Source organism: Polistes canadensis, unplaced genomic scaffold, assembly GCF_001313835.1.
Source record: "Polistes canadensis isolate GaletaPanama2010 unplaced genomic scaffold, ASM131383v1 scaffold_24, whole genome shotgun sequence".
Taxonomy (NCBI): domain Eukaryota; kingdom Metazoa; phylum Arthropoda; class Insecta; order Hymenoptera; family Vespidae; genus Polistes; species Polistes canadensis.
The window spans coordinates 731-15,207 of NW_014569571.1; the positions used below are offsets into that span (position 1 = coordinate 731).

The following is a 14,477-nucleotide window of genomic DNA, read 5'->3' on the forward strand; positions in this document are numbered from 1 at the left end:
CAACACACCTTGAGTTCCTTTTCAATTATTTTGTCCTCTTTTTTTTTTTTCTAATTACTATTTCTAATTCTCTTACCAAGTGAATAATTATTTCGAACATAATCTCGAAAGCGTCTATAGAAAATGATTAATTTTTTTCCTTCAAATTTGTAGAATATTTTTTTCAATTCTTTTTTTTTTTCTTTTCTTTCTCTAATCGAATATCATACTTCTCGATATTATTATAATTATTATTTTGAAATAATAAACGCTTTCGAAGTGGCAGTTATATAAACGTCCAGTAGTGCCATTTTTCGATCACTTGGAGGGAAGGGAGGGCACTCGAAGGTTTGTGTGTGTGTTTGTGTGTGAATTAAGTACGTTTCCTCGCAACACTTACGGACGATAACCTTGAAATACAATCTACAACATATAGACAACGAGATTAGATTTTAGGCACTGAGTTATTTGTTGTATTTTTTGTTTCTTCTTTTTATATGACCTTTCTCTTGCTTCTTTTTTATTTCATTTCTTAAAATTTTTCAAACCCTTATTCTCTCTCTCTCTCTCTCTCTCTCTCTCTCTATCTCTTTCTTTTTTTCACTTTCTCATTCTCTCACTCTCTTTCTCTTTCATTCTTTAGAAAAAAAAAAAAAAAAAAAAAAAAAAAACAATTCGTCAATTAACTTAACACTTTCTCCTACGATTAGAACGAGTTACGAAATTATCCAGGCTAACGATACCTGCAAGTATAAAGAAATAATCAAAGGCAATGGTGATGCGTAATCATTTATGTTTGCTCTTTTTCTAATCACTTGCTTAGAAAACAATTAGTTAAGAAAAAATAATTCATAAAATTTAAAGAAAACTTGAGTTGTAGTGAAGTATCCATGATGTTTTTATACATTACGATTGATTTGTTTTTCTTTTTGTATCTAATGTCATTACAATTGAATATTCGAATTAGAAAAACAATGAATTAGAAGATTATTAATAATAATAAAAAATGTTAGTTGTAATATTCACGAGGTGTATGTAACTTATAATTAACTTTTCGTATCTGAAACTAGTTTCGTTGGGCAGTTTGTTTTTGATTAATGTAAAAAGTAAAAAAAAATAGTATTAGAAAAATAATCATAAAATTCTATTCGTGTCGTATTCACTTTGTTTATGCATATAAGTTATATATATTTTTTTTTATATCTATCTAGAGTCATTATAGTTGACAATCGTATTCATTTATTCGATAAGTTCAATCTTTTGCATTATTTGTTCTTTTTTAATTTAAACGCATAAAACTTCGAGTATGTTTGAAAAGGAAATATAGACAATCACTTAATTTTCAAATAGAAGTTTTGCTACGAAGTAAATGAAATGATTGTACGAATTTCATTTTTAAACGGACTCGAAGTGTTTAAAAGCTTATCGTTTGTTTATTATTTCCTCGAGCCAAGCGTGTTAATACTTTTCTTTCTCTAATATATGAAGAACGTTTTATTTATTATTTTAATCAGAATTTATAATATTTAAGATAATTCAATTTAGAGATGTCTTGTTGAATTCGGAATGTAAAATGAGTGTCACGATTTTATGATGTATCAAAAATTATTAAAAATATAAGAAAATGATTAATTTGATAATTAACTAAAAAATAATTACTAGTATACGTGTTAATAATAAAAAAACTAAAACAATAACAAAAATATGAAAGCTACATCTATTTTTTTTTAACATATTGAATCAGGCCACACTATATTATTTTAATTTAATTATTAATTATCGTCATATATATATACATATGATTCTACTTATACAAAAATTGTTTTTAAATTTTAAATTCATATATAAATGAAGAATATAAAATATTAAACCTTTTAGTTATTGTGTCTCATTATAGTTGCTTCCCTTTAAATGATGATTTTTTCAATGAAGAATTATAATTATTTACTTTTATTTTTTGTTTGCTTTGAAAGCCGTGTACGGTGCATGATAGCGGTGGAAATTATGATTATTTTCAATTTCATTTATAGAAATAAACGACGATATTATATTTTCTAATTGGACAATAATTAATGTCGGAATTTTTGTTATTTTATTTAATTATTAAATATTAATGCAACTCTCTCTCTTTCAAATAACTTTATATATGAATAAACACTACTAGTATTTTTTTTTTTTATTTAAAACTTTATAAATTAGAATAAGACAATCATAATATTGTTATTATACTATTCGTCCCGTTATTATTAAGTTTATATTTATTTCGATATAAAATATTTCGAATTCCGATACAATTCTTATTGACCAATCCAATAACATAAACGAACGTTATTTAAAATTTTAACGCAGTCTCAATGATAAAATAATTTTGATTACATGCACTTTACTGTCAAACAATTCGCATAAGCGACACACTCTTCTTCAACAACCATATTCACCATAACTAAAAGGTTAAAAATGATAATGTTATCATTTTCAAAACAGGGTCTGATTCAAATACGTTTATTTAACATAGCGAACGAGACACGTTTATGATGGAAACATAATCAATTCTCAGACCCATAAACTCATTGCCAGAATCCTATATCGTAAATTAATTAATTAATTAATTATCATCATCTCCTTTTTTTAGAGTGGTCACGTGTTAGAATTTGATAGAAGAGGATGATAAATAGAGAATAAGAAAAAGAAGATGATGATGATGATGATTAAGAGGATTAAGGAGAAGACGAAGACGAAGAAGAAGAAGTAGAAGAAGAAGAAGAAGACGTAATCGTTGAAACCATCTTCAAGATTTGTAGTAGATGTTGAGGGCGTAGATGAACTTACCTATATCACCGCTGCTTGAACTTTCAGTAAAAGATGGTGTCCCTTCCGTCCAGGTAGGTGTTGATCCTTCAGCACTACCAGCAGGTGGTGTCCACGTTAAGCCGCCTCCACCACGACTGCTACCACCACTTTCAACGCTTAGCGATGATTTAGTTTCCCTACCACCGCTACCACTTCCACTTCCACTACTCTCCAAGTGTACGTCCGATATACTGAAGATAATAATAATGTTTATTTTTTTATTATTTATATATATATATGATCTTATGTTGGTTATCTTAATTATGATAAGAATTGTAAATGTTTATATTACGTATAGAAATGAATTCGGTGCTTTGATATTAACGCGTTGACTGCCGTGTAGATCACCGGTGACCTCACCACAAAAACAATTTTTTTTTACAAAATATGCAATCCCATAAAAAAAAAATACATGTAGACGCCACACATATCAACGTGTTAAATAATTTATCTAATTCTTATTTGAATGTGTGTGAATATCAATTATTAAAATTTCTCTTCTGCAACCAAAATATTTTTAATAACAAACGTGTAAAGATCGTTCAAAATTAGATTTCTGTGTTAAAAATATAAAAAATAAAGAAAAAAAAACCAATTTTATCGGTAAGTAATATTGATGATTTCTTACCTGACCGCATCATGATTTGATTTGGTAAGAGTAACGTGATGAACGACCTTGTTGTGTTTGGAATGGGCACTGCTCAAGCTGCTGGTGAGTATACTTGTAGTAACAGCTTGCTGTAGATGACCACCGGAAGCCAGTGTCTGGTCGTTAGACCGGACTGCATCGTCAAAAGGTGGGGGCGGGGTGGAACAGGTAGAGGGGAGGGTGCCACCTACAAAAAGCGCAACTACAATTAGCTACTAATGAACACTCAATATTCTGCGATTTACCGACGACTATATTTTGTCTTTGTTTCCTTTTTTTTTTTTTAATTATTAATATTATTATTGTTATAATAGCTGTCAATCTAAAAAGGGAGCGTTTGTTTGTGTATGTGTTGAGATTTCATTTTTCAACAAAATTTCTTTCGGATGCGTTTATAAGGGAATGAAGAGATTAGAATTAGATCTAACAGGAAAGCGATAGTGAAAATTGTGAGGAAGGGGGGGGGGGCGGTTGGATTACCATTAAATTCTGAATGAATTGTTTTTTTGTAAATAATTCAAATATTTTCCTTTTCACTTTTTTTTTGAGGTATGGAAGAGAATGGGGGGGAGGGGAATATTATAATGAATTTATTAAACTAGCTTGTTTAAAAATTGTTAGATAGAACAAACAAAATGTACGTGTTCGAAAAATGCTTTTTCCTTTTCTTTTTTTTTTTCTCTTATCTACTTCGCTTCTAAACTACGCAGGCAGGAAAATGGATCGTAATAAAATATTTATATATATCGTACACATACAAGGAACAAATATTGGAGATAAGAGGGATGATACTGCGATCAAAAAGAAGGTTAAACATTCTAATCGCGTGAACGTCCCTTTTCTTCATCTCCGTAATATAAAATATACATTAAAAAGTACACATAGCAATAAAACCAAGCGAAAATTCGAAGCAAACAACGCCAAGCATAAGCTAATTCTCAAGGCCATATATATCTATATATACATAAATTATTAATAATATTTCATATATATTATAATATATAAATTATATAAATCGGGGTGCGTCTCGATTTAATACTGACGAACCCATATGGGGGTCGTAGAAATTTGGGTAAAATCCAAACATTTCGCAAATTCCTGAAAATTAATTTAAAACCTGTGCAGAAACACTACACGTATAGAATTTCTATGAATGCAAAGGGAATAAAGGGGATCGCTAATTGGAAAAATTTGAGAATTCCTGATATAAATAATTATATATAATAAATAATATATATTTATATTATATAATATTATAAATATATATACATATATATTTACAAGAGAAAGAGAGAGAGAGAGAGAGATAGAAAGCTAAACAGACAAATATAAAAGGTCCTACGCATGCAATAATGTCCTTCGAAGATACTCGAACACAAAGAAAACATCCACACAATCGGTGTCGTTTTCTGACCTTTTTATTTGATTTTTCAATTACTTTTTATTTGTTTAATACGCCTCAGTCGATGTCCCAATATCGACGTTCGGAGTTGATGTAATCGAAGAGAAGGATACTAAATGAGTGTGGGGGTTCAAATTGGTTTCAAATAATTTCGTTCAATTTGTTCTGTTGAATTCGTCCCTTTTTTTTTAACAACCCTAACACACACAGAACTATTAATTGAAAAGAATGAATAAAATCAAAGGGAACAACTTTCATAGACAATAAATACGTCAGGGAAAAAATTCGAAATGAAAAGAAAAAAAAAACAAAATATAGAAAAATAGATAGATGAGATGCAGAGATGGATGTAACATAAAAGTAAGAAAATAATTTATATGTAAAAATGTGTCTTTGTGTGTGTGTGTGTATATGTATTAATTCGTGTTTGCGTTCCACTAGCATGCAGAAATAAATAAGTATATGTGTATTTATATGCGTGTAGAGAATATTTCTCATCGATGTAATTGTTAGAATCGATCTGATTAGAATCTATTTGTTGAATGATGATCAAGTGTTCTTGTAACTGTGCAAGAACGAATAATTCGGTTTCAATTTGTCGGATTTATCTTTTAAATTTATTCCCTCGTCGTTTTCTCCCGTCGAAAGAAAACTTTGATCTCGAATAACAGTCTTCTTATTCAATCCACTTTTCATTTTCGTCATCTTCGATTCTTTTCGAGTAAATTTGGTCAGAAATTTGCCGGATTGTGGTTCCTTCGAACTGGTAGAAGCAATTGGACTAAAGATCCTTTCCCGATGATCCTTTCTAATGTTTTCTAATCTTTGATCAACCTGATCGTAGTAGTGTGTCGAACGTTGATAAGAAGTATCAACACTTTGGATATCGATGTTGACGTTATCGCAAGATGCAGTACCATCAACGTAAGTGCTAGAACTTGAATCCTTTTCCAAGGACACTTTTTCGATTTCTTTCATGATCCTTTTTTGTCCAGCCTCGTCAAAATCTCGATTGAATTGTCTCTTCGAATTTGGTATTGGTGCCAATCTTTTCTTCTTTTTGATAGATTTTTCTTTGATTTTTTTTAACAAACGATTTTCTTTCTTAACTTCGACAATTTTGGAAGGATTCTGTTCGGTCGTTCTCGAGATAACATTGGTTGACTCGTTTGGAAATTTCTCAGTTGAATCAAACATTCTCCATGATCGAGATTTTGGATCGAATTGAATATCTGATTGGTTTTGTTGAGTAATCGCAGTGATCGTATTGATCGAAGCATCGATTTCCATCTGTTTACGTTTCATTCGTTCGTGATAAGTTTCCGAATGTTTTTTATCTTTTCGCGACATTTTATAATTCATGAGATCATCTCTGGAAGCCGGGTTTATGAAATAAGTGAATTTAGCCATATGATCGATTTTCTTAGTTGGTTTAGAAATGTCTTCGATGGGGGGGTATGATTTGGTTGATTGCATTGTTACGTCTGTCGTAGATTTGTATTTCCTTCTTTCAGGTCTGAAAGGATAAGGACTAGTTTTGATGAAATAACGATCGTCGATTTTTTCAACGCTAACGAATTCCTCCTCTTCGTCGTCTTGTTGCTCGGGTGGTTCCTCGACGATGATACCCCTGTTTCGGATGACATCATCGACGAGGGGTAGGTTCTCATGGCAGGGTGGTAAAAAGGCTGGAGTGAATGCACGAGCATGCAATGCGTCGTAGATCGAGGCTGACATTGTTGGATATTCATTGGTGCCGATGGTGGTGGTGGTGGTGGTGGTGGTAGTAGTGGTGATGGTGGTAGTGTTGAAAATGGTTGTGGGGGTGTCGAAAGTAGTAGTAGTAGTAGTAGTAGTAGTAGTAGTAGAAGTATTGTAGGGTAAGGGACGGTGATGCAGGATAGTCGAACTGTCATGCAAGCGGTATTGTCTGCTCGTGATTAGGGCTGCTTCGTCACCTCGACTGGAAGTTATCGAAGACGAGGAGGTTGTGGTAGGTCCAGGTGATCTGGCAGACCTTGCACCTGAGCCTCTAGGTGGTACAGGTGGTGGAACCTTTCCAGAAGGTACCAGATTAGGATTAGGAGGACTCGCACCACTTCTTCCCTTCAATACGGCCGGGTAACTGGTTGCTGTTGTTGATCCAGCTGTTGTTGTTGATTTCCCACCACCCAAAGCGTTCTGTTCTTGATGGGGAACAGATTGGGTGATGCCCAAGCTCAATGGTGGTGGACTTACTGGACCAGCTGCTAGATTTACAGGTGTGGAAGTGGCAATTGGGACCGAACCACTCGACATAACTGTACTGGTGGTGGAAGGTACGATATCCGTTGGGCTGCCTGCTTCGTCGTTGGTTGTCAAAAGCGATCGAGTCACCGAATTTATAGTCGTATTTTTTGTTTCATCCCGTGCGAACAGTTTTGTTGTCCGATACGATGACGTTGGGTTTGGAACCACGAGAGGGAAGAGATGTGAAGAGAGACAGAGAGAGAAAGAGAGAGAAAGAGAAGAAAGAAAATAGAGAGAAGCCGAATGAGACTGATTCGCGTTTATACGAATCGAGCGATGCAACGTTCATTTCTCGTATTATTTTTAGGAATTTTTCTTTTTAACAAATAGTATTATTTATTATATACATCAAATATGGATTTCTTCAGGGGCTTACGACATGCATAAGGTGGGTCAAGTCAATGTTACGTCAAACAACGATGAAATGTTTGTTGCATCGCTCGTTAATTTATTTTTTATTTTTATTAATATGAATAATGTATGAGAAATGTTGAAAATATTCTTGAAATGACGTTACGTAATTTTCATATCTCTACGATTTTAACTTCGAACAAAACAACGAACGATAGATACTTTTTTTCGTTTTTTTTTCTTCTTTTATATTATTTAGAATATATATAAAAAGTTATTCGATAGAAGAGAAAAAAGATATAATGATCAATCGATCCATGAAGGATCGATATTATAGAAAGATATCAGAGATTAACGAAATAAAAATTGAGATCGTGTGAGACTCACCGGGCTTCGTGGGTGACGTAGCATGCATTGTCGAGGTTCCCATAGCCGCCACCGCTAAACCACCATACAACACCATATACCATTACCGTAATTAGAGCAATGTGCCTGGCTTTTTTTTTTAACGCGATCGGACAGAGAAAAATTCTTTTTCTTTTTCTGCATCCATCGTTTATTATTCCGAACATTGTCGAAATTTATGTTAGTGTCTGAGGATTTTGATACTTGGTTCTCTGTCCCATCGCACAGTGGGATATTTACATTTAAAAACTGACCAAATATTTCTTTTTTAAATGATTAATAACATTTCATCTTTTTTAGTTCCTAAATATAGGTGTGTAGGTTGAAAAATTTTCAGCCTAATATGTAAATAATTTTTTTTTAGGTCAAACTCATTTCTATTTAAAAAAGAAAAAATAAACTACAATAGGTTACTGAAAAAACTAATGTTCTGTTTTATGAAAAATATCAAATATTTAACATGCCATAACTGTTTTATATCCCAAAATATCTTTTTCATTTTTTTTTTAAATTTGATTATTTTTGTAAAATTAAGTATACACACATTAACACTATAAACAATATTTTTAGTATTTTATTAAAAATTTTATAAAATTCTTATTATGGTTTGTGTGTGCGAGAGATGTGAATGTTTAAATATTAAAATAATTTAAAAATACATACATACATATATATATATATATAATTATCTCAAAATGAAATAAAATAAAATGTTTATAGGAATATATTGTTAGACGAATTAACAAAAATATTTTTGGCCAGTATTCGAATGAAAATATCTCCCTGTGCATCGGTTGCTCCTATTTGTTCCGATTAAATGCATATTTATGCATATAAATGCATATTTAGAGAGATCCAAGATTCGAGGAAGGGACGTTCGAAATGGCAGAAAAAAAAAACAAAGGGGTGACGTAATATCCAGAAACTGCTCGCATTCGATTGGCATTCACCGTAAAAAAAGCTATGTATGCATAGGTTCCTTGCAATTTGGCCGATGAAAGGATCAGGGTTGGATTCAAGGTGATTTAGGGTAGATTAGGTTGTGTGACAATAGTAAATAAGGGATAGAATAAAACAGGAAAACCATGAAATATTCATCACTCAACATAGAATAATATTTATAGGGAAAACGTTTCACCATAAATTGGGGGACAAATTATGATCAGAAAAGGGAGAAAGTTTAGGTTAAGGGATGTCAAACAATTCTCAACGTGAAGAAAAAGAAAAAGAAAAAGAAGAAAAAAAATAAGAAAAATGAATGAAAACACTTCGTTTACAATTAAATATTGCGGCAAAGGAGGAGAAGTAATGGGGGAAACATTCGATCGAATATTTTATCGGGGGAATAATACGCAATGAGACACAAAAATCGAAATACGTACATACTGATGTTCTTTTCGTTTGATTTTTTTGCCTTTTTCTTTTCTGTTTGTGAAAGCTCTCTTCTGGATGGTAAAAGAAAAACCGTTTGGTGGGATCGAAGGGGTCCAGGACTTGTTTTTCTCGTTGTTCGGTGTTTTTTCTTTCTTTTATTATTATTATTATTATTTTTCACGTAGGATTCTCGAATTTCGGAACGGTCGTGAAGGTTTTGGATCTGGGCAATGGTAACTTGGGAATGCCGCATCTAAGTTTACTGCACTCTTCGCTGTGCTTTGCTAACACGTGTGAAGTTCAGCGCAAAGCCATTAGAAAAATATTCTTCAAGAGATCAAATTCGTGGATCGATAAAAATTTCGTCGTACTCTTTGCATGATTTTTGGAACATTTTATAAATAAAATTACGTCACGTATAATAAAACTGTGAACTTTAAATAATAAATAATTAACACGATATGAATTACTAAAAAATGTATAAATTTAAATATATTATAATACTTTGTATAAATTTTTTTTTTTATCTTGTTTCTCTTTTAAAGATTGTCTAAATAATATAAAAAGAAATCCTCTTACTATGATTAATTATAATTAAAAAGTTCCAAAAATTTGTACGACTTTCTTTTCATTTATCGATTAATTATTATCAAGCATTAATTTCACGCTGAAACTCATAATTAAAATAATTATTCGAAATCATTAGACTAATTTCAGCATATGCATAAATATTGGTATATCTTTATAGAAGATCTCGTATTTATGTTTGAAATATTTAAAAAAAGATGTGGAATTCCTTAAAAGTTGGGTTAAAAAATAGGTAAAAATAAAAAAGTTTTTTTTTATTTTATAAAAAAGTGTTTCAACGTGAAAAAAGATCTCGTTTGCAGCGTAAATTTCGAAGCGGATTAAAATTTGTCGACAAATAGATAAGATTGGAACAATTCTTAATTGAAGTGAGACAAAATTTAAGGAAAGAAACAAAAAAAAAAAATAAAATAACAAAGAAACAATAAAAAATGGATGTGGACTTACCGGTTGAATCGAAGTCACCCTCGAGTGGCCTCAACGGCCTCGTTATACTTTTTCGTTTCGATGGGGAATGTTTCAGTGCTGTAACACAAAACACAACATTTGCTGTAATTTCAGGTACAGAGTTGATTCATTACTATTGATTCTGTTAGAATTTAAATAGATATCCATATGATAATAATAATAATCATAATAATATCTTGTAGAGAAATTATATATAAAATGATTAATAATAAAATTTAATGTTAAAGGGGTGCCCGTTTAAATAAATAAAGAAAATACCATTGATATTATACGCTACTGAAGCTTAGTCAGTACTGTAGCAAGTTCCTATTTTATTTTTTACAAAATATTATTTTTTTTTATCCTCGCTACAGCACTGATCACTAATTATAATTCTAACATACAATATGTTTACATATAAGTATAATCATAATCCTGTTTGATGTTTATTCTTCTTCTTCGTTCTACAATTTAACATAAATAATGTTTTTTCTCATTTTTTTTTCTTCTATAACAATTAAAAAATAATGAGAACCAAACTACGTATCCAAGCTGACAACATTCAAAGAAAAAAGCAATTCTTTCTTTCTAAAAAAAAAAAGAAATATGCTTTTCTCATAATAATAAATCGTTCTAATTAATTCTATAACGATTATAAAATATATTTTATATTAAAAGTTTGTCAATGATTTTGTAGTTAAATTCTCTACGTGTAACTCGCTACATGCCTTGTGTATTTATGTGTATTATTTTTATGTTTAATCATCAGCGATAAAAATAATAATATATATACATATATGTATATTGGTATAATTAACGCAAATATAATTTGTATATATATATCATGACTTCTCAATGCAACATTGACAACCCCATATGTCATCGCAAAAATTTAAAGAAATCTAAAAATTTTGGCAACATTACATGTATAGTATGTTTGTGAGTTTATGATAATAAAAAATAATTTATATCCCAGAATTGTGAAAATAATATTGTTCATATTCGCAAAGTAAAAAAGTATAAGAAGCCTTGATTATACAAACATATACTCATATACATATATGTGTGTGTATATATACGTACGTACGTGATCGTGAACGTCCGTTAAAAAAATTTCCTAAAAAAGTAGCGAATCGTACACATCTGCTATTATTATTATTATTAATATTAAAATTAATAATAATTTGTTTTTTTTTTATAACAATCTTCGTTGATGTTTTTCAAGAGGAGGGTTATGTCTAGGCTAAACTAATTGCTGCACGAAATAAAAAAGAATATCTGCTCGTGGACATGTGGCTGGAATTAAGATCAAAAAAATTAAACAAAAAGAAATAATAATAATAATAATAATAATAAAAAAGTGTTGATACGCGCGAAGTTGATTGGTCACTGGTCCGTACTATTTAAATTTTCTTTTCTCTCTCTCTGTTTCAGGATAACGGGAATAATCCTATGGATCTATTTTTTATTTTCTTTTTCTTATCTCGAATAAAACGCGACCACATTTCGAGAACTCTCTTGATGAATGTGTTTAAATAGTTGGAAAAACAAAAAATAAGAAGAAAAAATAAGAAAAAAAATGAAAAAAGGAAAATAAAAAGTATAGATAAATAGAAGATAGAGAGATTGAAAAAGATAAAGATAGATGTAAAAAAAAGTGATAAGAAAAAGGATGGTAAAAAAGGTTGAAGTACAGGGTGGGTTAAAAGTTCCCACGTATAATTAATTAAGAATCAATTCGACAACATTTTTTTCTCGTAATACTAATTTAATATATTTATTTCCAATTTGCTATTTAAATGTAAAATAAAAAGTTTAAGAACTTTTATTCCATCCTGTACATAAAATATCATCAAGTACACGATTATTGGATGTAATAACACACAGAAAGCTACAAAGATAACAAATGGATCATCAACGAGAGGATATACGGAGACTAAAAAACATGCCACTGAAAAATCAATCATTTTTTGATCATATCTCATCATGTGAGAAACTCTAATACATAAACACACAAATATACCACACGTAAGATTTTTTTTAGCGAGTTTAAACATTTTTCATGGGAATGTAGAAAATCTTCTAACAAGATTGATAAGAAGATATTACAATATATTTTTAGAATCAATGTTATCTACTCTAACGACAGATTGATTAATTAATTAATTAATTGATTGATTAATTAATTAATCGATTAGATACATAAGCGATACTTACACTAACACGAAGGATAGAATATAGAAAATACATTAGAATAAATGCACAAGATAATTTTTAATTATCATATACTCAAAGCATTCATTAATTATATAAAAATAATAAAAAAAAAAAGATGCAAAAATATATTTACGTATATACACGCACGCACACGCTCATATACACGATAAGAAACGAGCTAATATTTTAAGACGCGAAAGATGCTAATAGAAGCGATTAGCAAGGACAAAATTAAAGGAATATAGGAAGCTCAATAAAAATTAATTAAATATAACGAGTTACAAATAAATGAGAAATAATATGCAAATAGATAATAACAAAGAGAAAAAAAAAGATTTTGAGAAGCAATTTTGATGCGCGTGAGCGTGGGTGCCGAACAAGAATAAATTACAAAATAGTACAAATATTGTTTTGTAATGAATATTACCTTGTAAAAAAGAAGGAAAAAAAAACAAAAAAAAAAATAAAACAAATACAAATACGAATGTGTACAAGCGTAAGTAAGTGGTTAGAACAAAGGAACAAACTTTTTACGGACGACCATACAAAGTGAGAAAAAATAAAGTAAGGGAAACGAAAAGGAAATTAAAAGAAAAACAAGGGGAAAAAAATATACAGAGAAAGGAAAAAGCGAAGAAAGAAGAGAGGAAAAAAAAAAGTAAAAACTCAATTTGAAAACAAAACCAAAAAACAAAAGGAAAATAAATAAATAAATAAATAAATAAAAAAATGTAGAACAGACAGAGACGGACCAACAGAGACAGACAGAGTTACCTATGTAGCTGGTGACGAGGTTACGGAATTTGCGATGGTTCCCCTTAATCTCAGGCAGGTCCACTTTTCGTATTCGAGTTTTCGAGTATCGATTGGTAGCAGATCAGGTCAGATCAGATCAGGTTCGTTTGGGGTTGACACGGAAAGTAATGCACGGGACACAGAAATATCAACATTTAGCTGATTCCGTTATATTCAATTATTTACGTCAACATCATTTCTAACAACATACCGGTTGCTCTCATTATTCTAATTTATATTTTTCTAACTAAATTTATTTTATTTATTTTATTTTTCTTCGTATTATTTCTTTAAGTGATACAAAATTTCCGTCTTATGAAATTATAAAAAAAAATGAGTGACACCACAAATATAGGATTTTTAGAGAGTATTTAGGCTCATCAAATATATTTAAAGAAAAGAATAAGAATTAAAAATAAAATAAAATATGAATATATATATATGTACGAATTAATTAATAGAGACAAAAATAAAATTAAAGAATTTGTCGGACAAATTCCGTAATTCAATTTAAATATGCAGAGACACATTCACACGCTGTTTAATTTTATCACGATCTCGCGTGTAAGTGTAAGTATTAGTAATTTTTCTTTATCCTTGGGTTATTTCGCTTATTTCTTTTTTATTCTTTATTTTTTTAAATTTTTATACGTCCCACGTTGCTTCTTTACTCGAAAACCTAATTACTTTTTTCTTTTTTTAACGGTAATGTACATTTCCTTTGAAATATGACACAACACAATTTTTATATTTATAATATAAATATAAATAGAGAGATAGATAAATAGATATAGATAAATATATACAAGATGAGCCAAAAGTTTTCTAGATTGACCAGACAATTTTTGAAAAAATCAATTATTTTTTTCCCGCAATAATTTTACAAAGAAAAAATTAAATAAGAATATATAACTGATACCAGAAATCAAACAGAAGATTTTGGCCTATTTCAGAAAATATTGATCCACCCTGTATATATTTACGTTAACAAGTGAAGAAAAAATCCTCAAAATGTGTTGTACGAGAAAAACACAAACAACGAACACATCGCATGGAAAACACAATAATTATCGAAGACAGTATGCAAGGTGTATAAAATGATGACAATGATGATTATGATTATGATATTAA

At 30.1% G+C, this 14,477-nt stretch overlaps 1 protein-coding gene across 1 annotated transcript in view; it reads right to left on the reverse strand.

Moving 5' to 3' along the window:
* Positions 1 to 622: 622 nt before the first annotated feature.
* LOC106783643 overlaps positions 623 to 14,477 on the reverse strand; it is a 28,820-nt gene continuing 14,965 nt past the window's right edge. Inside the window, exons 11-17 of the mRNA XM_014742354.1 lie at positions 13,326 to 13,388; positions 10,335 to 10,412; positions 7,908 to 7,961; positions 5,432 to 7,219; positions 3,458 to 3,665; positions 2,809 to 3,020; positions 623 to 722 (exon numbers count right to left, since the gene is read on the reverse strand). Coding sequence (XP_014597840.1) covers positions 667 to 722; positions 2,809 to 3,020; positions 3,458 to 3,665; positions 5,432 to 7,219; positions 7,908 to 7,961; positions 10,335 to 10,412; positions 13,326 to 13,388 — 2,459 coding nt within the window. The 3' untranslated portion in view covers positions 623 to 666. The remainder of the gene's footprint in view (positions 723 to 2,808; positions 3,021 to 3,457; positions 3,666 to 5,431; positions 7,220 to 7,907; positions 7,962 to 10,334; positions 10,413 to 13,325; positions 13,389 to 14,477) is intronic.